The sequence below is a fragment of the Myxine glutinosa genome, chromosome 1, assembly GCF_964187855.1.
Source record: "Myxine glutinosa chromosome 1, kmMyxGlut1.1, whole genome shotgun sequence".
In the NCBI taxonomy this organism is placed as follows: domain Eukaryota; kingdom Metazoa; phylum Chordata; class Myxini; order Myxiniformes; family Myxinidae; genus Myxine; species Myxine glutinosa.
In genome coordinates this window covers 70,824,898-70,851,323 of record NC_136261.1, presented here as the reverse complement: position 1 = coordinate 70,851,323, position 26,426 = coordinate 70,824,898, and the positions used below count along the sequence as shown (strand labels likewise).

Here is a 26,426-nt window from a genome sequence, read left to right as displayed (position 1 = left end):
TGAGTCGAGTTGGACCAGAGAGTCGAGGAGAGTTCCGCAGAAGAGTTGGTTCGAAGGAGTTCACAGCTTGAGAGAATCCCGGTGCGATCCTGAGTTGGCTTGTGAGCAGGGTCCTGGCCCGGGTTGAGTTGGCTGTCGTGTGGAAGATCGCCGTCGAGGTGGTTGGAGCTCGCTCCTTTTTGCTGGGTGGATTCGCGCTAGCCTGCTGTGGGACCTAGTGGTGATCAGTGCTTGGTGCTCGGTGCTCGGGGCTTCGGAGCTTGGAGCGGGGCCTCGGGTGCAGCGGCGAGGGCGTTGGCTCGGGCCTAGCGGGGCGTGCAAGGCAGACGGAGGATTCGTCCAAGCCAAGAAGAGGATGACGAGACAGATAAGCCGCATCAGCGTACATTTTGACACAAAGGACGTGTTTATTTTCCTTAATTCAGATTCCCTCGTTTGTATTTGATATCAGTTCGCATAACGTTCATTGTGACGATGTTCTCATTGTGACGATGTTCTCATTGTGATGATGTACGTAGTGTGTTCAAAAAGTATCCGACCTTTATTTTTCGTGCGTAAAAAAGAAGAAGCTAGGGAGGCGTTGATTGGTACACGTATGTAGGCGATCCTAATGCGCACGCGTGAATTTTTTCCCACCTGCAGAAGCTGTCATTCGACGACAGACCGCCGATGAGTGAGGACATGTAAGTGAGCGCCGTCGGATTTTCGTTTTTGACAAAATGACGGAAAAACTTGAACAACGCTACTGCATCAAATTTTGTGTTTCATCAAACTTGCATCAAAACTGCAACTTGGTTTCTGGGTCGTACCCATAAACCCAGGACTCGTCGCCAGTGATCACTGTGTTGAGGAAGCTGGGATCGCTGTTCACAGTCTCCAGCATGTCCTGTGCGATCTCCAAACGGAGTTGCTTCTGCTCAATTGTTAGCAGCTTTGGTACGAACTTCGCTGAGATTCTCCTGAAGCCAAAATCCTCCTTCATAATGGAATGAACGGTGTTGAATCTTGCGGATCGTTTCCACTTGGGAATCGCCAAGCTTTACACAAAATTTGATGCAGTAGCGTTGTTCAAGTTTTTCCGTCATTTTGTCAAAAACGAAAATCCGACGGCGCTCACTTACATGTCCTCACTCATCGGCGGTCTGCCGTCGAATGACAGCTTCTGCAGGTGGGAAAAAATTCATGCGTGCGCATTAGGATCGCCTACATACGTGCACCAATCAACGCCTCCCTAGCTTCTTTTTTTTTACGCACGAAAAATAAAGGTCGGATACTTTTTGAACACAGTAGTATGTGTTCACGGTAGTGTTTGATGTGACGGTGTGAACGTAATTTCGTAATGTTTTTCGTTTTGTAATCCTTTAATGAACGTTTAATGTTTAATGAACGTTTAATGTTCAATGAACGTTTAATGCCCTTCGATGTCCGGGGCCGCACGCGCGCTAGACTGGATGGGCCAGCGTGTACCTTGCCCTTCGCCGTCAGGCTCGGGTAAACTGCTGAGCCCCATCCATGATGGGGACTGGGGCTTGAGACAGTGTCCTTCATTAAAAGTATAATAAACGCTGTCTCCATCGATCTTTCCAAAGCCGTAACAGCCGTAACGTTAAATCTCTACATGAGAGAATTCCACATAGCTATTTGGGTGGTGAATACGCTAACAGATCGCTGTCTCTATCGATCTTGCCAAGGCCGTAACAGCTATCGGCTCAAAATCCTTTTAACTGTTGATTTGGTACAGTTACACGTATCGGGAATTTGGTACACGTATCAGGAGTACATACGACATAGCGATTGTGAACACTATTATCGATCACGATTCACGATCATCACGATGATAGTGCATCGATCATGATTTGAAACACGATGGAATAATATTTACCAATATGAACAGTGATGTGGCTTTTATTGAAATTCTAAAGATACTGTTTAGATTTTGATGATTTGCATGTGATATGATTCAACGGATGTTTATATGAATCATTTAAAATAAAAAAACCTTCAATTTCTGATATTTTGCCTTTTCATTTGGGCTTCCCAATTGGAGCCCCGCCCATAGGGCGGGTACCGTTGATAGTTTTACAAATTTCAGAAAATTAATTAACAATACAAATGAAAAAGTATGAACCTCCCCCCCCCCCCCTTTCCTCCCCACCAACACCCCCACACCCTCCCGAGTTAATACTTGGCAGAAGCACCGTTGCCAACAATTATAGCTGTGAGTCTGTTGGGATAGGTCTCTTCAAACTTTCCACACCTTATTTGGACAATGTTTGCCCATTCTTCTGCACAAAACTGTTCAAGCTCAGTCAAGTTGCATGTGAGTGTTGATTGACATGGATTTTCGATTGAATCAAGATATTTCTCGATTTTGCTCCATCCATTTTCCTTTCTATCCTGACAAGTGACCCAGTCCCTGCTGATGAGAAACATCCCCAAAACATGATGCTGCCACCACCATACTTCACAGTAGGGATGGTCTTCTTTGGGTGGTGTGCTGTGTTTGTTTTGCGGGAAACATAACGTTTTGCATTTAGGTCAAAAAGTTGTATCTTGGTTTCGTCAGATCACAAAAGTTTTTGTCACATGGCTTCAGAATCTCCAAAATGGTTTTTTGCATGCCTCAAACGGGACTCAAGGTGGGCAATCCAAGGGGTATTCAAGGCCTTTGAAATATTTTTTATACCCATGCCCTGATCTGTGCCTTTCCACAACTTTATCCCGAGGGTCTTTTGAAAGCCCCTTGGTGCTCATTGTTGAGTCTTTGCTGTGAAATGCACTACCCAGCAGAGGAAACCTACAGGAATAGCTGATTTTATTCTGAAATAACCAGCATTACTACAATTTAACACAGGTGGAGGCCAATTAACTTTGTGTGCGATTTTGAAGGCGATTGGACACACCTGAGCTAATTTACAATTGCTATTATAAGGGGGGTGGGACAATTTTCCAAATAAGATATTCTAGTTTTGTATATTTAATTAATTTTCTGAAATTTGTAGAATTTGTTTTTCATTTGGAAGTTGTGGAAAAACTCTGAAAAAGTTGAACAGCTTGGTCCATGAACTGTGAGCCCTTACCGAAGTGGAGGTGGATACTCTTATGTCTGGGAGGTAAAGCAATATCTAGAGCCAGGTAGATCTGTATAGGTAGGTATTCGACTGTCGCAATAGGGAATCTACCTGTAATAAGTTCTTTATGTTTAGGCGTTTGTCGGGATAAGATGTATGATTGTGGATCTACCAGGAGATTTGTGTGATAGTTAGTTAGGGAATAATGCGTATAGCCCTTGTATGTCTCACCGAGTAGTCAAACCTTTGTCCATTACAGCACTGCAAACCACATAAACATTAGTTATGACCTTTAGTACAACACTAAATGACGCCCTTCCCCCTGACATGACTTAGGAGGAAATCGGGCTGGAACACAGCCACAATTGTCCGCCACGATTGACACCTCCGCAAGGCCTACCAGCCTCGCATAGCACGTGCTATGAAGAAGGAGCAGGAGTGGAGAGAGCGGCAGTGACGCAGAGGGCGTGACCTGGACGAGCCGGCGAGTCGTGGGAGGCTCTGATTGGCAGAGCAGTGCACCAATGTGACGTCATCGGCCAGGGATATTATCGAGGGTCGGACGCCATTTTGGGGAGTGCAGTTCGGAGGTGCGCTGAACAGAGTCAAGAGTGTCGAGTTGCGTGCAGTTCGGATGAGCCCGGAGTTGAGTCAAGAGTTCGTGTGCACAAGAGTTGAGTTGAGTTGAGTGAGCACCGGATGCCTTTGCTGGCAGTTGGATTCCCAGTTGAGTCATTCAGAGATCCCGACCCGCATTGGACTGAGTTGTAGCCCGAGTGGAGCAGTGCTGGTGCTTTTGGAGCTTGGTGCATGGACCTCGTTGGCGGCGAGAGGATCAGAGCTTGGAGCGGGACCTCGGGTGCAGCGGCGAGGGTGTTGGCTCGGGCCTAGCGGGGCGTGCGAGGCGGACGGAGGATTCGTCCAGGCCGGGAAGACGACGAGACAGATAAGCCCGAGCTCTGCGTACACTGTACACGACGTGACGTGACGTGACGTGTTCTTTTCTGTAATTCATCTCCCTCGTATCGTGTTTGATATCTGTTGTGTGTGGGATCCCAATTTAGGCTTCTTATTAGAGTTATTATCGGCGCGTGCTTTTTCACTGTCTTTGCTTTTCATTAATAAATCGTTGTATTATTTTTGTACATATATCTGAACGCAGTTTTCCGGGTGTTTGATTTTAATAGTTAAGGCTGCAGGGCTCTCGCTGTGTCCCACCATTCCGCGCGTTTAAGTGCTTGAATTGGAATCCGCTATTGAGTTTTCGCCTCAGGAGTTTAAAGCCTCGTAATCGGCCTCCGCAACTCTGATGTTAATCGCAGTTGCGTGACAATACTTTGGATCCTGGGAGGACTCCATTCCACCTCCTGAAACCCATAAATGGAGATAACAACCAACAACACACACACACACACACACACACACACACACACACACACACACACACACACACACACACACACACACACACACTTTTCTAGGGATAACCATTATTCAAAGAGAGGTGAAGGGGTGGCTTCACATGATCATTTTTTGTGACTATCCCTACCTTGCTTACATGCTTTTTGTAACATCCCTACATTCTTTTGCATTTTTTTATGCCTCCGCCATGAAGTCTTTATATAACTTTATTATCTGCCTGCATTAGTTGTTTAGTTGGTGCTTTCACATTAGTTGGTTGTCTTTCACATTAGTTGGTGTCTTTCACATTAGTTGGTGTTTGGATTTTCCGATCTTAATGCTGGGATATTCTTCTGAAAAAAATAAAGGAAAAACACCTTTGACTGATGAAGAAACAAGGTGTTGCCTCACTTGCTGCTATTTTTACACACTTTTATTTAACTTCATCTGAACTTTGTTTGTTTGTCCCATTTCAATTTGAGCCGTTCGTTTTCTCGGTTCCATATGTCATAGAGAGCTGAAATTTGGCCCATGGTTCTCTTTTCTGGTACATTTTCATCTATCAAAATTTAACTAAAAAAAAAAAAAGGTTTCAAACTTTAAAAAAATAAAAGTCCGTAGCCCAAAACATGCTTTTTCGTTTACTTGTTTGATTCATATATTATGCGGATCGTCTCCAAATCCTTCCAACCTGGCAACTAATGGCCGTCCAACCTCTACTTCATAAAGAGACATTGGACTTGTTTTGTATTGATGACCAAAACATTTCAGTGAACTTACAAATCTTGTCTGTAAATTTCAACAACCAACCACTACCAATAAAGAAAATGCATTTTGGAAGTCAAGTCGACAAGTTCATGGATTTGAATTGACCGTTTGAAGTTCTTTAAGTTTGAGACTTCCTGAAAGTATGCCAAACATCATATTCTCTTGTAATTAATCCTTTAAAATATTTGAACTGAATTTAAACCTTTCATAATAAAACTATGCATGTTGGATAATGAGGTGTCATCTCTTAATGAAACCTCTCAAAAAACAAAACAAAGTGTCCAACAGCTCTTTGTGCACTGCTTTGCAGCAAAACATGTTGAACCATTAGGAATGAGAATGAAATCCGCTTCTTTCTTACCTTTTGTCTCCAAGTCATTTAAATATTCAGGTTCCACCTTCATCTTATTCAGTCGTTCTGCAAAAAAAATTAAAAACTCTGTTTGTGGGTTTCTCAAGGACTCGACTCCTATAAATATGCACGTGTAAGGGATAAGTGGGAATGTCATTTTCAATGAATGGACAATAGTCATTGCTTATCACGACATATGGCACAGTTGTCTAATTGAGCATCGACATGTTCTTCTTCATCATAACCAAAACCTACATGTGATTCAGTTGTGCTGTTTGCAGTATAACGTTATACAAACACTTATACAAAGGGACAAAATAAAATTCAGTTGTCAAGAAAAGTAGAATTACACATTGTGTTGTCAGGAAATGTTTTGTTTGTTTGTTTCTTCCCCCTCTTTCTTCCACAACCTGAAAGCCAAAAGTCAAAAAAAAACAATGAAAAGGAGCAATAATTAAACCCTACCTTTTAAAACATTTTGGTATTAGATGGGACTGACCCCCCACCTGTAGTCATGATGTAAAACATACATCCTGTTATAGTATAGTCTGGAATTCAGAATACACAACTCGAGATCGAGTACGCACGACGCAAAGCAACGGTTCAGAAAATGTAGAAAATATGAGCTACCACGCTCCGAGCCTGGCAAAGAATTTGAAAAAAACTGAATACGGAGGAGGCTAAAGCATCAGATAATCAGGGCTATTGATCTGAGCCACATCAATCACCTCAAAGTGAAATTAGTTTGTGTCTGGTAGATTATATGGCACATTTAAAATTATTTACACATACACATCTTTGCAAACATTATTTATTCACATTTAATGTGTCCTATATTATTTTAATAATAAATCTTTCCAACCAAATGCCCACATTTTCACACGATTTTGGTATCGACGCTTAAAGAGCCGCGATTTCCCATTTCAAAACAAAGAAATTCCATTTAATGTTATCAATGGAAGAGGTATTTATTTGTTCACTTGCATTGATTGACCTCACCACGACAACTTTCTGCAAGTCTAAACATCGAAAATCCAACACAGCACCCTTGGGTGCTGTATTTTGCCATCAGGGTGACTAACGTGGGGGGATAATAAAATGAAAATAAAACTATGAAAGGCAGGTGATTGATTACGATGATTGTGATGTACATGTATGCTCACCTACAAATGAAGTACACAGATGTGGTAGTATGTACAGCCAGAACAACACGAGGGTTTTTTGTTTTTGACAATTATTTTTTGCAGTCATACACGACTGGTCAAAAGTTTTAGAACACCTCAATCAAGCATAGGGGAGGGCAAGTGGAGTGCAGGGGCATAGGGGAGGGCGAGGGGAGTGCAGGGGCATTGGGGAGGGTGAGGGGAGTGCAGGGGCATTGGGGAGGGGGGGAGTTCAGGGGCATTGGGGAGGATGAGGGGAGTGCAGGGGCATTGGGGAGGGGGAGGAGGAGGGGAGCATAGGGGCATTGGGGAAGGGGAGGGAAGCATAGGGGCATTGGGAAGGGGAGGGGAGTGTGGAGTGCATGGGGAAGGGGGGAAGAGTGTACGGTGCATTGGGAAGGGGAGGGGAGTGTAGGGGCATTGGGAGGGGAGGAGAGTGTAGGGTGCATTGGGAAGGGGAGGGGAGTGTAGGGGCATTGTGGAGGGGGAGGAGGGTGTAGGGTGCATTGGGAAGGGGAGGGGAGTGTAGGGGCATTGGGAAGGAGAGGGGAGTGTAGGGGCATTGGGAAGGGGATGGGAGTGTAGGGGCATTGTGGAGGGGGAGGAGGGTGTAGGGTGCATTGGGAAGGGGAGGGGAGTGTAGGGGCATTGGGAAGGAGAGGGGAGTGTAGGGGCAATGGGAAGGGGAGGAGAGTGTAGGGGCATTGGGAAGGGGAGGGGAGTGTGGGGGCATTGGGGAGGGGGAGGGGAGCATAGGGGCATTGGGAAGGGGAGGGGAGTGTGGAGTGCATGGGGAAGGGGGGGAGAGTGTATGGTGCATTGGGAAGGGGAGGGGAGTGTGGAGTGCATGGGGAAGGGGGGAAGAGTGTACGGTGCATTGGGAAGGGGAGGGGAGTGTAGGGGCATTGGGAGGGGAGGAGAGTGTAGGGTGCATTGGGAAGGGGAGGGGAGTGTAGGGGCATTGTGGAGGGGGAGGAGAGTGTAGGGTGCATTGGGAAGGGGAGGGGAGTGTAGGGGCATTGTGGAGCGGGAGGAGGGTGTAGGGTGCATTGGGAAGGGGAGGGGAGTGTAGGGGCATTGGGAAGGAGAGGGGAGTGTAGGGGCATTGGGAAGGGGAGGGGAGTGTGGGGGCATTGGGGAGGGGGAGGAGAGTATGGGCATTGGGAAGGGGAGGGGAGTGTAGGGGCATTGGGAAGGGGAGGGGAGTGTAGGGGCATTGGGAAGGGGAGGGGAGTGTAGGGGCATTGGGAAGGGGAGGGGAGTGTCGGGGCATTGGGAAGGTGAGGGGAGTGTAGGGGCATGGGGAGGGGGAGGAGAGTGTAGGGGCATTGGGGAGGGGGAGGAGAGTGTAGGGGCATTGGGAAGGGGAGGGGAGTGTAGGGGCATTGGGAAGGAGAGGGGAGTGTCGGGGCATTGGGAAGGGGATGGGAGTGTTGGGGCATTGGGAAGGGGAGGGGAGAGTGTAGGTAGAGTCCCTTTATAGAGAGAGTAGCGACAACTAACGATTTGACGCCATTTTGAGTCCATTCAGTGCGGAGCCGCTGCATGGCGCTAGTGCATTGAACCGTGTATTCCATTATGTTCTCTATGTATGAGAGATGGGAATGGTCTTTTCCATGTTGATAATGAACAAATTATGTGAAGATGACAAAATAGAAGATTTATGACAACTAAGAGCCATATGATAAAGAAGAAAATCACAGAGCTGGTTGTGATTTAACAGTCACAGACATTTAGAACCATGACAAAGAAGGAATGAACTAGACAGGTACACGTGCTGCTTATTTCAGACTCATTTTAATTTCAGGGAGGCGAGAGCGAGACTCGAACTCTCACCTCCCTGCTTATACATGTACACATGTACAATACAATGTTAAGAGTTATCTTTGTATTTCTGCAGTTGTTTGACCTTGTTTATCGTGTGTGGGTATATATTTGTGTTTATTTAATTTTCATATTTAAATTATTAATCTAAACTTTGCTGCATGTTGCCGATCATATATTAATCCCACCAAAAATAGATTAGCCCAACTACCCCCGGCCCCCTCTTTCCCTCTCTTTCCCTCTCTATCTCTCTCTCTCTCTCTCTCTACCACACACACACACACACACACACACACACACACACACACACACACACACACACACACACACACACACACACACACACACACACACACACACACACTAATACATATACAAATTACATATTTACAATCACACACACACACATACACGCATGTGCTAATGCACACACATACAAATTATAAATTGAAAGTCACACACACAAACACAAGTTAATGTCCTCACACATTCAAATCAACAGAGACAAATACATACATTCAATGCATCCCCCCCCCCCCCCCCTTTCTCAGTTGTGGCATACAACTGTATCACTGGCATGAATTGGTTTCTAGCAAATTCTTTCTGAAGCATCATTGAAAATTTTGAATGACAATAATCCTATCTTCCATGTGAAAGTACAAAAAATAAAACTTATTTTATTATTTGTTTTACGAAGGTCTCAGAGACCATTGTGAAAAGCTTTGAACTCATTTACGATTAATACTCAAACCGTGAACCTGTAACCTTCCACTTTTATAGCAAATTACATAATTTTGTTAAAAACAAAGCATGTCATTCACTTGTTGGAGTACTAACTACCACAGGCAGGATAGTGCCTTCAGCAGAGGGCATTGGTACATGTATATAAACAACAATTTGTAAGTTTTGATTCATGTACCTCAAAACAGAGTATACAACTATACATGCTCAAATTCTCGTCATTCATAAAGAGCTCCTTTGCGAGATATTCATACAGTACATTTATTTAATTTGCAACCAATATTACAATCATTCCACTCTTCGGAGGGCGTGGCTCCAACAGCCGCGCGTGCGTCAAGACCACACAACCAAAAGCCCGTGTGCGTGGGTTAGACCAAACATATCGTATTGGTAACTGTCACATGTGAATAAGATAACCGCGACATGTGAATAAGGTAACCACTACACCTTCCCCTTCAAGTGCTAATTAATCCACGAGCAATGGATAACAAGCCTGTAAAGCCAAAGCAAAGGCCAGTCTCACTCGCAGCACACAAATATACGCATATGGGACCATTACCACCATCACACTGACCTGGCAGAGAACTGACGAAGAAGTTACTTTCCATCCAACACAACTGACTCTGTTCTCCCAGCTTTTCCGTCTTTTAGCATCTGATGGAAATCTATACATCTTGAATCCCTTCTCCGTTCTATTTGTGCACCCACAGGCGCTACAACCTGTCATCTATCTATCTATATAATTATAAAATTGAAATCTTGCGTGTTTGTATGTAACATTCGATCGGTCCGGGGGCGTGGCTTACCCCTTTGAGAGAGTAGTAATATCCACCATTTTATTAACTCGCATAGCTTTGAGGCCTGTTTTGTAGGCCCGTGGTGTCTTGCTCTCTCTCTCAGTTTTATTTCAAATCAAATTCGATATATCATTTCATTTTTCACAGTCGCTAACATAGTTTTAGACTCGGTTGAAAAAAAACGGGAAGAAAATCCGATGAAAGTTTCCGTTTATAGAACGAAATGAATTCTGAAAGGCTTGTAACTTCAAGGCCATTGAGTCTGTTTCACGCCTTTATCTTCAATCTAAGTCGCCATCTGATTTCATTTTTATCGATGGTTTTAGACTCGGTAAAAGAAATAATTGAGAACATTCACGCACACACGGGAAATTGCAGAGATATATTTTAAAAATCGCGCCACGTTGAAAACGAAAATACACCGCCTAAAATAACAGGCATACAGTATATATCTTCGTCATTTCATTCAACATTATTACCCGGAAGTAAAATATGTTTCAGGAAATTACCGAGAGATATTTCTTCGATTTTTTTTATTATTTATATGCGCATACACTTTAAATAGGTTTATTTGAAATCTTTAATTTTCACAATGTAATTTATTTGTCATTTGATGATCGGCAAAACGATAGCACAAACACAATACTATTTGCAGGAAGAATGTCGTATCAACCCTGCGACGGCGCTACGGACGTGGACAATGAATCACACCTCACGTCTATGGACGCGAATAGCAACATCCGCACGAATCAGTCATCAATGATTTTCATTGACGCGCCTGGAGGCACAGGGAAGACGTTTCTTATTAACCTGATTCTCTCTAAAGTGAGAGCGAGTGGAGAAGTTGCCCCCTGCGGTGGCCTCATCTGGCATAGCTGCTACCCTCATGCCTGGTGGAAGAACAGCGCACTCAAGGTTCCAAATCCCTCTGACACCGAGGGAAGATGGCGTATGCAACATCGATAAAAATTCCACTATCGCAGACCTCTTTCGAAGTACAAAACTCATCGTGTGGGATGAGTGTCCTATGATCAGGAGAGAGAGTTTCGAGGCTGTGGATCGCACGTTGCGTGATGTATGTGACAAAGACGAGCCTTTTGGAGGGATCTTGACGATATGCTGTGGTGATTTCCGTCAACGTGATCGGAGATAAGGGCCGAAATCACGTGTCACAGGTAAGTGATTTAGAACGCTGGAGAGGTGAGCCTTATGCGTTATGGCTTGCTGGCCCAAATAATCTCCCTGATGATGTCCAGCATTCACTTTAGTTCTATTCTCATATCTATTCAAACTGACATTGACCCAACGGGTCATGGGTCGTCTAGGGGTAGCATCATCATCATCATTGGCTGAGGGGTAGCATCATTGGCTGAGGCGTAGCATCATTGGCTGAGGGGTAGCATCATTGGCTGAGGGGTAGCATCATTGGCTGAGGGGTAGCATCATTGGCTGAGGGGTAGCATCATTGGCTGAGGGGTAGCATCATTGGCTGAGGGGTAGCATCATTGGCTGAGGGGTAGCATCATTGGCTGAGGGGTAGCATCATTGGCTGAGGGGTAGCATCATTGGCTGAGGGGTAGCATCATTGGCTGAGGGGTAGCATCATTGGCTGAGGGGTGTCGCCCCTCAGCCAATGATGTCGCAGCTATGCCAGATGAGGCCACCGCAGGGGGCAACTTCTCCACTCGCTCTCACTTTAGAGAGAATCAGGTTAATAAGAAACGTCTTCCCTGTGCCACCAGGCGCGTCAATGAAAATCATTGATGACTGATTCGTGCGGATGTTGCTATTCGCGTCCATAGACGTGAGGTGTGATTCGTTGTCCGCGTCCGTAGCGCCGTCGGAGGGTTGATACGACATTCTTCCTGCGAATAGTATCGTTTGTGCTATCGTGAGGGGCGACATCATTGGCTGAGGGGCGACATCATTGGCTGAGGGGCGACATCATTGGCTGAGGGGTAATAAAGCTTGCACCGAACTCTTCATTGCACCGAATTAAATAAGAGTAGGCCCCTCCGACACCCCATGGCAGCTTCCAAGTGCCAGGTTTGCCAGGTTTGCTGCAATTGACTCTTTAGCCACTTTGCTGCATTCCATCCACTGTTTGCTGCATTTGACTCCATTACGCATGAGGTAACCAACGGAGAAGAAAGGCGTGTCTTCACCTCATCATCGGGGGGGGGGGAGGAGTCAGCCAAGCGCGAAGAACAAGGCGTGGCTTTGCCAACGCGTCATCAAGAGGGGCGGGATCGGTAGCCCTCGCGACCAATCAAGGCCGAGGCGAGCTGACCGAGGGGCATTGGCTGAGGGGTGACATCATTGGCTGAGGGGCGACATCATTGGCTGAGGGGCGACATCATTGGCTGAGGGGCGGCATCATTGGATGCGGGGTGGCATCATTGGATGCGGGGTGGCATCATTGGATGCGGGGTGGCATCATTGGCCGAGGGCTGACATCATTGGCCGAGGGGCGACATCATTGGCCGAGGGACGACATCATTGGCTGAGGGGCGGCATCATTGGCTGAGGGGCGGCATCATTGGCTGAGGGGCGGCATCATTGGCTGAGGGGCGGCATCATTGGCTGAGGGGCGACATCATTGGCTGAGGGGCGACATCATTGGCTGAGGTGTAGCATCATTGGCTGAGGGGTCGCATCATTGGCTGAGGGGTAGCATCATTGGCTGAGGGGTCACATCATTGGCTGCGGGGTGGCATCATTGGCTGAGGGGTCTTCTCCTCACTGCTCATTACTAAAAACTGCTCTTCTATGTGAGGATTGATAAATAAAAGCAATTAGAACCAGTAAATTTAGTTTTATATGGCATTTTGCCTCTCTATTAGAAAGTGTGAGAAAATTATATATCTTCGCCATAGGTTGACCTTTGACCCCCACTGTAACCATGGTAACCCCTTAATTATATATAATAACATTGACCCAACGGGTCATGGGTCGTCTAGTATAATTATAAAATTGAAATCTTGCGTGTTTGTATGTAACATTCGATCGGTCCGGATGCGTGGCTTACCCCTTTGAGAGAGTAGTAATATCCACCATTTTATTAACTCGCATAGCTTTGAGACCTGTTTTGTAGGCCTGTGGTGTCTTGCTCTCTCTATCAGTTTTATTTCAAATCAAATTCGATATATCATTTCATTTTTCACAGTCGCTAATATAGTTTTAGACTCGGTTGAAAAAAAACGGGAACAAAATCCGATGGAAGTTTCCGTTTATAGAACGAAATGAATTCTGAAAGGCTTGTATCTTCAAGGCCATTGAGTCTGTTTCACGCCTTTATCTTCAATCTAAGTCGCCATCTGATTTCATTTTTATCGATGGTTTTAGACTCGGTAAAAGAAATAATTGAGAACATTCACGCACACACGGGAAATTGCAGAGATATATTTTAAAAATCGCGCCACGTTGATATCCGAAAATACACCGCCTAAAATAACAGGCATACAGTATATATCTTCGTCATTTCATTCAACATTATTACCCGGAAGTAAAATATGTTTCAGGAAATTACCGAGAGATATTTCTTCGATTTTTAAAATTATTTATATGCGCATACACTTTAAATAGGCTTATTTGAAATCTTTAATTTTCACAATGTAATTTATTTGTCATTTGATGATCGGCAAAACGATAGCACAAACACAATACTATTTGCAGGAAGAATGTCGTATCAACCCTCCGATGGCGCTACGGACGCGGACAACGAATCACACCTCACGTCTATGGACGCGAATAGCAACATCCGCACGAATCAGTCATCAATGATTTTCATTGACGCGCCTGGAGGCACAGGGAAGACGTTTCTTATTAACCTGATTCTCTCTAAAGTGAGAGCGAGTGGAGAAGTTGCCCCCTGCGGTGGCCTCATCTGGCATAGCTGCTACCCTCATGCCTGGTGGAAGAACAGCGCACTCAAGGTTCCAAATCCCTCTGACACCGAGGGAAGATGGCGTATGCAACATCGATAAAAATTCCACTATCGCAGACCTCTTTCGAAGTACAAAACTCATCGTGTGGGATGAGTGTCCTATGATCAGGAGAGAGAGTTTCGAGGCTGTGGATCGCACGTTGCGTGATGTATGTGACAAAGACGAGCCTTTTGGAGGGATCTTGACGATATGCTGTGGTGATTTCCGTCAACGTGATCGGAGATAAGGGCCGAAATCACGTGTCACAGGTAAGTGATTTAGAACGCTGGAGAGGTGAGCCTTATGCGTTATGGCTTGCTGGCCCAAATAATCTCCCTGATGATGTCCAGCGTTCACTTTAGTTATATTCTCATATCTATTCAAACTGACATTGACCCAACGGGTCATGGGTCGTCTAGGGGTAGCATCATCATCATCATTGGCTGAGGGGTAGCATCATTGGCTGAGGCGTAGCATCATTGGCTGAGGCGTAGCATCATTGGTTGAGGGGTAGCATCATTGGCTGAGGGGTAGCATCATTGGCTGAGGGGTAGCATCATTGGCTGAGGGGTAGCATCATTGGCTGAGGGGTAGCATCATTGGCTGAGGGGTAGCATCATTGGCTGAGGGGTAGCATCATTGGCTGAGGGGTAGCATCATTGGCTGAGGGGTAGCATCATTGGCTGAGGGGTAGCATCATTGGCTGAGGTGTAGCATCATTGGCTGAGGGGTCACATCATTGGCTGAGGGGTAGCATCATTGGCTGAGGGGTGGCATCATTGGCTGAGGGGTAGCATCATTGGCTGAGGGGTAGCATCATTGGCTGAGGAGTAGCATCATTGGCTGAGGGGTATTGGCTGAGGTGTAGCATCATTGGCTGAGGTGTAGCATCATTGGCTGAGGGGTAGCATCATTGGCTGAGGGGTGGCATCATTGGCTGAGGGGTAGCATCATTGGCTGAGGGGTAGCATCATTGGCTGAGGAGTAGCATCATTGGCTGAGGGGTATTGGCTGAGGGGTAGCATCATTGGCTGAGGGGTAGCATCATTGGCTGAGGGGTAGCATCATTGGCTGAGGGGTAGCATCATTGGCTGAGGGATAGCATCATTGGCTGAGGGGCGACATCATTGGCTGAGGTGTAGCATCATTGGCTGAGGGGCGACATCATTGGCTGAGGGGCGACATCATTGGCTGAGGTGTAGCATCATTGGCTGAGGGGCGACATCATTGGCTGAGGTGTCGCATCATTGGCTGAGGGGCGACATCATTGGCTGAGGTGTAGCATCATTGGCTGAGGGGTAGCATCATTGGCTGAGGGGTAGCATCATTGGCTGAGGGGTAGCATCATTGGCTGAGGGGCGACATCATTGGCTGAGGGGTAGCATCATTGGCTGAGGGGCGACATCATTGGCTGAGGTGTAGCATCATTGGCTGAGGGGTAGCATCATTGGCTGAGGGGTAGCATCATTGGCTGAGGGGTAGCATCATTGGCTGAGGGGTAGCATCATTGGCTGAGGGGTAGCATCATTGGCTGAGGGGTAGCATCATTGGCTGAGGGGTAGCATCATTGGCTGAGGGGTAGCATCATTGGCTGAGGGGTAGCATCATTGGCTGAGGGGTAGCATCATTGGCTGAGGGATAGCATCATTGGCTGAGGGGTAGCATCATTGGCTGAGGGGTAGCATCATTGGCTGAGGAGTAGCATCATTGGCTGAGGGGTAGCATCATTGGCTGAGGGGTAACATCATTGGCTGAGGGGTAGCATTATTGGCTGAGGGGTCACATCATTGGCTGAGGGGTAGCATCATTGGCTGAGGGGTGGCATCATTGGCTGAGGTGGAGCATCATTGGCTGAGGGGTCACATCATTGGCTGAGGGGTAGCATCATTGGCTGAGGGGTCACATCATTGGCTGCGGGGTGGCATCATTGGCTGAGGGGTCTTCTCCTCACTGCTCATTACTAAAAACTGCTCTTCTATGTGAGGATTGATAAATAAAAGCAATTAGAACCAGTAAATTTAGTTTTATATGGCATTTTGCCTCTCTATTAGAAAGTGTGAGAAAATTATATATCTTCGCCATAGGTTGACCTTTGACCCCCACTGTAACCATGGTAACCCCTTAATTATATATAATAACATTGACCCAACGGGTCATGGGTCGTCTAGTTTTGTCATAAAATCGATGGAAAACACGAATGAGAACGCTGCGTACAGCGGGAACGTTAAAACGCTGACCGATATGCGTCCGATCCTGATCCTGTCCGCGATGGACTCAAAATGGCTCCACGCAATCACATGACTAGATTTTTCCTGACCCTCTATGTCGCAACTCTGTATATAAAGGGACTCTAGTGTAGAGTGCATTGGGAAGGGGAGGGGAGTATTGGGGCATTGGGGAAGGGGAGGGGAGGGGAGTGTAGAGTGCATTGGGAAGGGGAGGGGAGTGTAGAGTGCATTGGGAAGGGGCGGAGAGTGCTGGGGGCATTGGGAAGGGGAGGGGAGTGTAGAGTGCATTGGGAAGGGGAGGGGAGTGTAGAGTGCATTGGGAAGGGGAGGAGAGTGCTGGGGGCATTGGGAAGGGGAGGGGAGTGTGGAGTGCATTGGGAAGGGGAGGGGAGTGTTGGGCATTGGGGAAGGGGAGGGGAGTGTAGAATGCATTGGGGAGGGGGAGGGGACTGTAGAGTGCATTGGGGAGGGGGAGGGGTGTGTAAGAGCATTGGGTTGGGGAGCAGGGGGGATGGGGGAAAGGGGAAGTGTGGAGGAATGATGTCGCAGGTTGTGGCCACAATGCGGTCATTCTTGTTTGTATACGACTTTCTTTGTGAGGATATGATCTTCAAGGCAGGAGGTTATGATGAGGACTATCATGCCTGCGCAATGGTTGCCAATGTATGGTTGTTTGTCCATGCTCTATCTTTTTTAAGTGCTGAACACCAAGCAAGGAAGCAGCACGTCAGCTCCCAGTACCATCATTGGTCTGACTTTACTGACTCGACCAGGTCCAGGGTTCGAACCATCGACCTCCAAGACACAGAACGGACGCTCAAACCATTACTCTGCAACCAAGTCTGGTTCATTCATATCACCAATCGCCAGCAAATCTTATTAATCCATAACATAACTAGGTTTTTGATTCCTCGCTATTTTAAACATGTTAAAGTTACAGGCCCTCGTTTTCCCCTTAACCCGAATCTTCACGCTGCTCGTCGTCCCACCTGGTTGTTCGAGCGGTGCAGGTTCCGGGTCCCACGATTCAGGTTCCACTTTCACGATGTCCATCTCTCCCTCACACGGTTCCGGCTCCCTTGTCAATGTCAGGCTCTGCCCGAATTCCCCACACGGTCTTACGGGAAGAGATTTCACTTTTCGTGCTCACAACCGAGATTTTAATGCTCTTCTTCTTCTTCTTCTCTTTCTTTAATGGCGTTTGCAGAGCCGCGAGGCTCTATATACGCCACGGAACTAGAACACATTAATTGTCAGAAGCAATAAAATAATGATAATAATAATACTGGGGGCTTTATATTGTTACCCCATTTCTTTTATATATCTTAAAACCAATTTTCAGAGTTCAGGATGCTTTTGGTTCAGTCGGAAAAGTGTACCCGGTGCACCGTGCACCTCACCATGTGATCCCCATTTCTCGGGCAGAGCAGAAAAGGCTCGATTTGGGGTTTCCCGTACCGAGGGCAATGTATGAAAATGTGTTTGAAATCTTCGGGGACCTCACACCGCTCGCAAAATCCCGTCGGATGACACCATATCCTATGTAAATGGGAGTTTAGAGCGCAATGTCCGAGTCTGAGCCCATAATTATAAAGGATTGCCTGGTTTTCATTGGGAGAGTCGAGGAAACGAGACAGAGGACTCGACCAAAGGGTTTCCAACTTATGGCGATTGGATTTGCACATGTCCCAAAAGGCCTGACTGACGTAATCAATGAAGGCTTTAGACAGAAGGAGACTTTCCTGATGATCTCCTCAAGATGTACCGGCGAGACTTCGTAGAATGTTAAGGCCTTTTACACATTTGGCAGCAAGTTTTTTTTTTAATATGGGGGTTCCAGGTTAGGGCCCTGTCAAACGTAATTCCGAGAAAGGACACATCTGGGGAAGCTTTAATGGAATTACCATCGAATGTTATCGATATGTCCTTGATCCTCCTTTTCCGGGTGAAAATTATGAATTTGGACTTCGGTCCGAAGACCGAGAAACCCCATTTTTTGGCCCACAGCTCGTTTCTGCAGACATCTGCCTGGAGTTCTTTGGCCACAAAGTGGGGTTTTTTTGCTCCGGGTCCACATGGCAATGTCGTCCGCAAATAAGACCCATTCACTACTCTAGGCACCTTTTGATCCCTTCACACTTCCAATCTTTTATACCATTTAAGCCTTTACTCCACTTAAGTCCATTTCGTCAACTCAGCTTAGACCTTAACACCATTTAGACCCATACACTCTTCAGACCGATTAGACAGCTTGGACCCTTGACCATTTAGAGCTTCACACCACTTGGACCTTTTTTGATTACAAATAAATAATATCACAAATATTAGAAAAATAAATAAATAAAATAAACATAAATAAATAAAAATAATAATAATAATAAATAAAATAAATGTTTGTATTATGATTGGTGTAAATGGTATAAATTGGTGTAATTGGTGTAAATTGGGGTAACTAGCTTCCTAGTTCAAAAGGTGCCTGAGATATTGCCCAGATGAGAAAGAAAATAAATAAATTATTTATAATGAAAATAAATAAATAATAATCATAAAAAAATGAAATACATAGTTAATCAATTGGCTAATAGAATACACAAACCACCACCATTTCATCCGAATCTGTAACTTTTTTTTTATTTTTAATTAAGTCATCCATCGAATAATTAAATAATTAATCGATTAATTAATTAATCAATAAATCAAAAATACCATTTACAGCCAAATCACATGGTCATTGTCATGTCCAAATATCAGCTTCCTAACTCAAAAGGTGCCTGAGATAATGGCCAGAAGAGAAAGGAAATGTATAAGTACTTAATTAATCGCTAATAATTAAATAACTAATCAATTAATTGATTAATCAAAAAACAAAAAATACTGTTTTTGAGAAAGTACTTGCTCACTGTTGTGCCGAAATTTCAGCTTCCTAGCTCAAAGGATGGCTGAGATATCGCCTGGACAAACAAACAAGAAAACAAGAAAACAAGAAAACAAACAACCAGAGTGAAAACTGAGTACTCCCTTTCAGCGTGCGTCACTGCCGAGCCCCCTTTGGTGCCCAGCAATGACGATTTGCAATGCCTGGAGATGGCATAGGAAAGGTGCGATGTACAACAAAAACCAGAGTGAAAACTGAGTACTCCCTTTCAGCGTGCGTCACTGCCGTGCCCCCTTCACGGCGAGATACAATTATCACAAAATATTTTCTTAATCAATTGGCTAATAGCACAACTAAACCACTAGGACTTCATCCGAAGATGTATCTTTTAGAAATTTAATTAAATAAGACATTAATAAAAAAAATAAAAAATAATTGATTAATCAATAAATAATTAATCAATTAATCAATAAATAATTAATCGATTAAATGATTAATCAATAAATCAAAAATATCCTTGATAGCCACATCACTTGGTCACTGTCATGTCCAAATATTAGCTTCCCAGGTCAAAAGGTGCCTGAGATATTGGCCAAATGAGAAAGAAAATAAATAAATGATTAATAATGGAAATAAATAAATAATAATCATTAAAAAATTAAATTATCAATCAATTCGGTCACAGAACACATACACCACCACAATTTCATCAGAATCTGTAACTGATTTTTTTTTTTGTAATTAATCGAATAATTAAATAATGAATCAATTAATTGATTAATTGTTTAATCAATAAATCAAAAATATCCTTGATAGCCACATCAATTTGTCACTCATGTCCAAATATTAGCTTCCATGCTCAAAAGGTGCCTGAGATATTGGCCAAATGAGAAAGAAAATAAATAAATGATTAATAATGAAAATAAATAAATAATAATCATTAACAAATTAAATTATTAATCAATTCGGTCATAGACCACATAAACTACCACCATTTCATCAGAATCTGTAACTTTAAAAAAAAAATTTTTTTTGTCATTAATCGAATAATTAAATAATTAATCGATTAATTGATTAATTGATTAATCAATAAATCAAAAATATCCTTGATAGCCACATCACTTGGTCACTCATGTCCAAATATTAGCTTCCGAGCTCAAAAGGTGCCTGAGATATTGGTCAAATGAGAAAAGAAAATAAATAAATGATTAATAATTAAAATAAATAAATAATAATCATAAAAAAATTAAATTATTAATCAATTCGGTCAGAGAACACATAAACCACCACCATTTCATCAGAATTTGTAACTTTAAAAAAATATTTTTTTTTGTCATTAATCGAATAATTAAATAATTAAGCGATTAATTGATTAATTGATTAATTAATAAATCAAAAATAGCGTTTGCAGCCAAATCACCTGGTCATTGGCATGTCCAAATATCAGCTTCCTAACTCAAAAGGTGCCTGAGTTAATGGCCAGAAGAGAAAGGAAATGTATAAGTACTTAATTAATCGCTAATAATTAAATAACTAATCAATTAATTGATTAATCAAAAAACAAAAAATACTGTTTTTGAGAAAGTACTTGCTCACTGTTGTGCCGAAATTTCAGCTTCCTAACTCAAAGGATGGCTGAGATATCGCCCGGACAAACAAACAAGAAAACAAGAAAGAAAACAAGAAAACAAGAAAACAAACAACCAGAGTGAAAACTGAGTACTCCCTTTCAGCGTGCGTCACTGCCGAGCCCCCTTTGGTGCCCAGCAATGACGATTTGCAATGCCTGGAGATGGCATAGGAAAGGTGCGATGTACAACAAAAACCAGAGTGAAAACTGAGTACTCCCTTTCAGCGTGCATCACTGCCGTGCCCCCTTCACGGCGAGATACAATTATCACAAAATATTTTCTTAATCAATTGGCTAATAGCATAACTAAACCACTAGGGCTTCATCCGAAGATGTATCTTTTAGAAATTTAATTAAATAAGTCATTAATAAAAAAATTAATAAATAATTGATTAATCAATAAATAATTAATCAATTAATCAATAAATAATTAATCGATTAAATGATTAATCAATAAATCAAAAATATCCTTGATAGCCACATCACTTGGTCACTGTCATGTCCAAATATTAGCTTCCCAGGTCAAAAGGTGCCTGAGATATTGGCCAAATGAGAAAGAAAATAAATAAATGATTAAAAATGAAAATAAATAAATAATAATCATTAAAAAATTTAATTATCAATCAATTCGGTCACAGAACACATACACCACCACAATTTCATCAGAATCTGTAACTGATTTTTTTTTTTGGAATTAATCGAATAATTAAATAATTAATCAATTAATTGATTAATTGTTTAATCAATAAATCAAAAATATCCTTGATAGCTACATCAATTGGTCACTCATGTCCAAATATTAGCTTCCATGCTCAAAAGGTGCCTGAGATATTGGCCAAATGAGAAAGAAAATAAATAAATGATTAATAATGAAAGTAAATAAATAATAATCATTAACAAATTAAATTATTAATCAATTCGGTCATAGACCACATAAACTACCACCATTTCATCAGAATCTGTAACTGAAAAAAAAAAATTTTTTTCAGTCATTAATCGAATAATTCAATAATTAATCGATTAATTGATTAATTGATTAATTAATAAATCAAAAATAGCCTTTGCAGCCAAATCACCTGGTCATTGGCATGTCCAAATATCAGCTTCCTAACTCAAAAAGTGCCTGGGTTAATGGTCAGCAGAGAAAGGAAATTTGATTAATTAAATAAGTACTTAATTAATCGCTAATAATTAAATAACTCCTCAATTAATTGATTAATAAAAAAACCAAAAATGCTGTTTTTGTCAAAGGCCTTGCTCACTATTGTGCCGAAATTTCAGCTTCCTAGCTCAAAGGATGGCTGAGATATCGCCCGGACAAACAAACAAACAAACAAGAAAACAAGTACAGATGCATTCAAAGTACGTAGTGTGTTCAAAAAGTATCCGACCTTTATTTTTCGTGCGTAAAAAAAAGAAGCTAGGGAGGCGTTGATTGGTGCACGTATGTAGGCGATCCTAATGCACACGCGTGAATTTTTTCACACCTGCAGAAGCTGTCATTCGACGGCAGACCGCCGATGAGTGAGGAAATGTAAGTGAGCGCCGTCGGATTTTCGTTTTTGACAAAATGACGGAAAAACTTGAACAACGCTACTGCATCAAATTTTGTGTTTCATCAAACTTGCATCAAAACTGCAACTTGGTTTCTGGGTCGTACCCATAAACCCAGGACTCATCGCCAGTGATCACTGTGTTGAGGAAGCTGGGATCGCTGTTCACAGTCTCCAGCATGTCCTGTGCAATCTCCAAACGGAGTTGCTTCTGCTCAATCGTTAGCAGCTTTGGTACGAACTTCGCTGAGATTCTCCTGAAGCCCAAATCCTCCATAATGGAATGAACGGTGTTGAATCTTGCGGATCGTTTCCACTTGGGAATCGCCAAGCTTTACACAAAATTTGATGCAGTAGCGTTGTTCAAGTTTTTCCGTCATTTTGTCAAAAACGAAAATCCGACGGCGCTCACTTACATGTCCTCACTCATCGGCGGTCTGCCGTCGAATGACAGCTTCTGCAGGTGTGAAAAAATTAACGCGTGTGCATTAGGATCACCTACATACGTGCACCAATCAACGCCTCCCTAGCTTCTTTTTTTTTACGCACGAAAAATAAAGGTCGGATACTTTTTGAACACAGTACATTGCCCCCATGCCAAATAATTAAATATCCCACAGCGCAGCATTGCTGGGGAGCCTCCGGCGCCAGGCAATACCGCAGTGCAGCTCATAGAGGCTGCATTGGGAGGGAGAGGTGTACGCTAATTGATTGATTAATTGTATAATTAAAATCAATAAAAGAATATCACAAAATATTTTCTTAATCAATTGGCTAATGGCATAACTAAACCATAGTGCTTCATCCGAAGATGTATCTTTTTGAAATTTAATTAAATAAGTCATTTATAAAAAACTTAAATAATTAATTGATTAATCAATAATTAATTAATCGATTAATCAATAAATAATTAATCGATTAAATGATTAATCAATAAATCAAAAATATCCTTGACAGCCACATCACTTGGTCACTGTCATTTCCAAATATTAGCTTCCCAGCTCAAAAGATGCCTGAGATATTGGCCAAATGAGAAAGAAAATAAATAAATGATTAATAATGAAAATAAATAAATAATAATCATAAAAAAATTAAGTTATTAATCAATTCGGTCAGAGAACACATAAACCACCACCATTTCATCAGAATTTGTAACTTAAATTTTTTTTTACTCATTAATCGAATAATTAAATAATTAATCGATTAATTGATTAATTGATTAATTAATAAATCAAAAGAGCCTTTGCAGCCAAATCACCTGGTCATTGGCATGTCCAAATATCAGCTTCCTAACTCAAAAGGTGCCTGAGTTAATGGGCATAAGAGAAATGAAATTTAATTAATTAAATAAGTACTTAATTAATCGCTAATAATTAAATAACTCCTTAATTAATTGATTATTCAAAAAACAAAAAATAATGTTTTTGACAAAGGACTTGCTGACTACTGTGCCGAAATTTCAGCTTCCTAGCTCAAAGGATGGCTGAGATATCGTCCGGACAAACAAACAAGAAAGAAAGCAAGAAAGCAAGAAAACAAACAAACAACGAGAGTGAAAACTGAGTACTCCCTTTCAGCGTGCGTCACTGCCGAGCCCCCTTCAGTGCCCGGCAATGACGTTTCGCAATGCCTGGAGATGGCATAGGAAAGGTGCGGTGTACAATTCTCCTTGATAGCCACATCACTTGGTCACTGTCATGTCCAAATATTAGCTTCCTAGCTCAAAAGGTGCCTGAGATAATGGCCAGAAGAGAAAATTAATTAAATTAATTTTAAAAGTACTTAATTAATCGCTAATAATTAAATTACTCCTCAATTAATTGATTAATCAAAAAACAAAAAATACCGTTTTTGACAAAGGACCTGCTCACTATTGTGCCGAAATTTCAGCTTCCTCGCTCGAAGGATGGCTGAGATATCGCCTGGACAAACAAAGAAGAAAGCAAGAAAACAAACAACCAGAGTGAAAACTGAGTACTCCCTTTCAGCGTGCGTCATTGCCGAGCCCTCTTCGGTGCCCGGCAATGACGATATGCAGCGCCTGGAGATGGCATAGGAAAGATGCGGTGTACAACAAGAAAACAAGAAAGAAATCAACCAGAGTGAAAACTGAGTACTCCCTTTCTGCGTGCGTCACTGCCGATGCCCCTTTGGTGCCCAGCAATGACGTTTTGCAGCGCCTGGAGATGGCAGAGGAAAGGTGCGGTGTACAACAAACAACCAGAGTGAAAACTGAGTACATTCTGTCATTGAGTTTCAGCGTTTCAGCGTGAAAATTTAGTTTCAGCGTGAAAATTTAGTTTCAGCGTGCGTCACTGCCGAGCCCCATTCGGTGCCCGGCAATGACGTTATGCAGCGCCTGGAGATGGCATAGGAAAGGAGCGGTGTACAATAATCATAACCTAAGAAACCTAAGACCTAAGACCAATCATGCATGCCCAAGCCTGCATATAGACCAATCCTGCATGCCCAAGCAGAAAGCCCTAGGAAGGATTGAATCAGTGTCCTCAAACGTATTTTTGACTCAAAGGTCTCAAACTCATTTTGCAAAAAATGTTCGTTTCCCATGAATCGTACACTTTTCAAAATCCAATCTCACCCCTCCCCTCCAAATCCTCCCCATCACCCATCCCTTTCAAATCTCCCCCCTTGCCCCTTCCCTCCCCTCCCTCCTAAACTCCCCCCACACCCCTCCCCTCCGAGACTCTCCCTCGCTCCTCCCCTCCTAGACTCCCCTCTCACCCCTCCTCCTCAAAGCATCCTCCCTGCTTCTTCCCCCTTCCAACCTTCACCTTCATCTCCCCCAACCTTCTGCCTCGCTCTTCCCCCTCCTCAAATAACACCTCACTGTGCCTTACCCAATCTCCATCAAACCTTTTGTCCGCCCCATTCTTCCCTTTCTCCAAGCTATTCTGAACTCTCTGAAATCTCTGACACACCTTCAACAGCTCTCCCTACCTCTTCCTCCTCTTCCACATCTTACCCTACCCCTCCCCCCCCCCTGTTCTGGACCCGATGCTCCCCCTTCCTCTTCATTAATGGTATGGACCTCAAACATCCGGGGCCTTTGCTCAAACTTGACTGATCTCTCCATGCAGGTTGCTTCTGACAAACCAGATGTGATCTGCTTAACAGAAACTTTCCTCCTTCATGGTGTCTCTGATGCCTTGGTATCTCTCCCAGGTTACTCCCTCCTCCGGTATGATAGACCTGAGCCTCGTCCTGGAGGTGGGGTTGCTATCTTTATAAAAAAAACTCTCTTCCTCACTCGCCCTCCACTGCCCTCTCTCCACCTCACCCCCAGGAATACCTTTGGCTACGGTATTCCCCTTCGCTCCCACCTTTTGTTCATATGTGTGTTGTACCATCCACCAAACAGCGATGACTCCATCTACATCTCGCTGTCTGATAATATGGATCAACTTCTATCTACCCATCCCAACTCTCTCTTCCTCATATGTGGTGATTTCAATTGTCACCATGCCAGTTGGCTGGGTGTGGGTACCTCTCTCACCAGCCATGGCTCTTCAGCAAAGGACTTCTGCGACTCACTGGGACTGACACAATCTGTCAATTTCCCGACCCGGATCTCAGTCAACGGAGCATCTTCTCTTCTGGATTTGGTTATGACAAACTTCCCTGAAAATGTCTGCTGCTCTTCTTCTGCTCCAATCGGCTCATCTGATCATGTGCTTGTCAAAGTGGACATCTCTCTGACCATTCTCAGAGAGCCTCCTCAGCGTCGACGAGTCTGGCATTTCACTCAGGCCAACTGGCATGGTCTTCAAGCAGCCATCAATCATCTGGACTGGTCTCCCATCTCTACCGCCTCTGACATCAACTCATCCTGGGAATTCTTTCAAAGTAAATTGCTCTCTCTCATGCACAGATTTATCCCATCTCGTCTTCAGTTGTCATACCCTTTTTTTTTTCTTTTTTTCTTTTGTATACAAGATCGAGGCTCGTGAAAGAGCGAACATTAATCACACAGAAAGACAAACAGACACATAAAACAAATAACATCGGGAGCGGTAGACAAGATGGGGAGAGAGGGGGAAGGACACAAACACAACATTTGAGAGCAGGGACCGAGAGAC

The 26,426-nt window shown here is 43.5% G+C and overlaps 1 protein-coding gene across 3 annotated transcripts in view; it reads right to left on the bottom strand.

Annotated features, from left to right (window-relative positions):
* LOC137424905 (uncharacterized) overlaps nt 1-17,467 on the bottom strand; it is a 59,155-nt gene extending 41,688 nt beyond the window's left edge. For 2 of the 3 annotated variants that reach the window (XM_078773088.1, XM_078773092.1), the window contains exons 1-2: nt 17,261-17,467; nt 5,602-5,658 (exon numbers count right to left, since the gene is read on the bottom strand). In XM_078773088.1, coding sequence (XP_078629214.1) covers nt 5,602-5,658; nt 17,261-17,324 — 121 coding nt within the window. In that variant the 5' untranslated portion in view covers nt 17,325-17,467. Of the gene's footprint in view, nt 1-5,601; nt 5,659-5,942; nt 6,003-17,260 lie in introns of all 3 variants that reach the window. The other variant, XM_078773096.1, reaches the window with a different exon arrangement.
* Between the last annotated feature and the right edge of the window lie 8,959 nt (nt 17,468-26,426).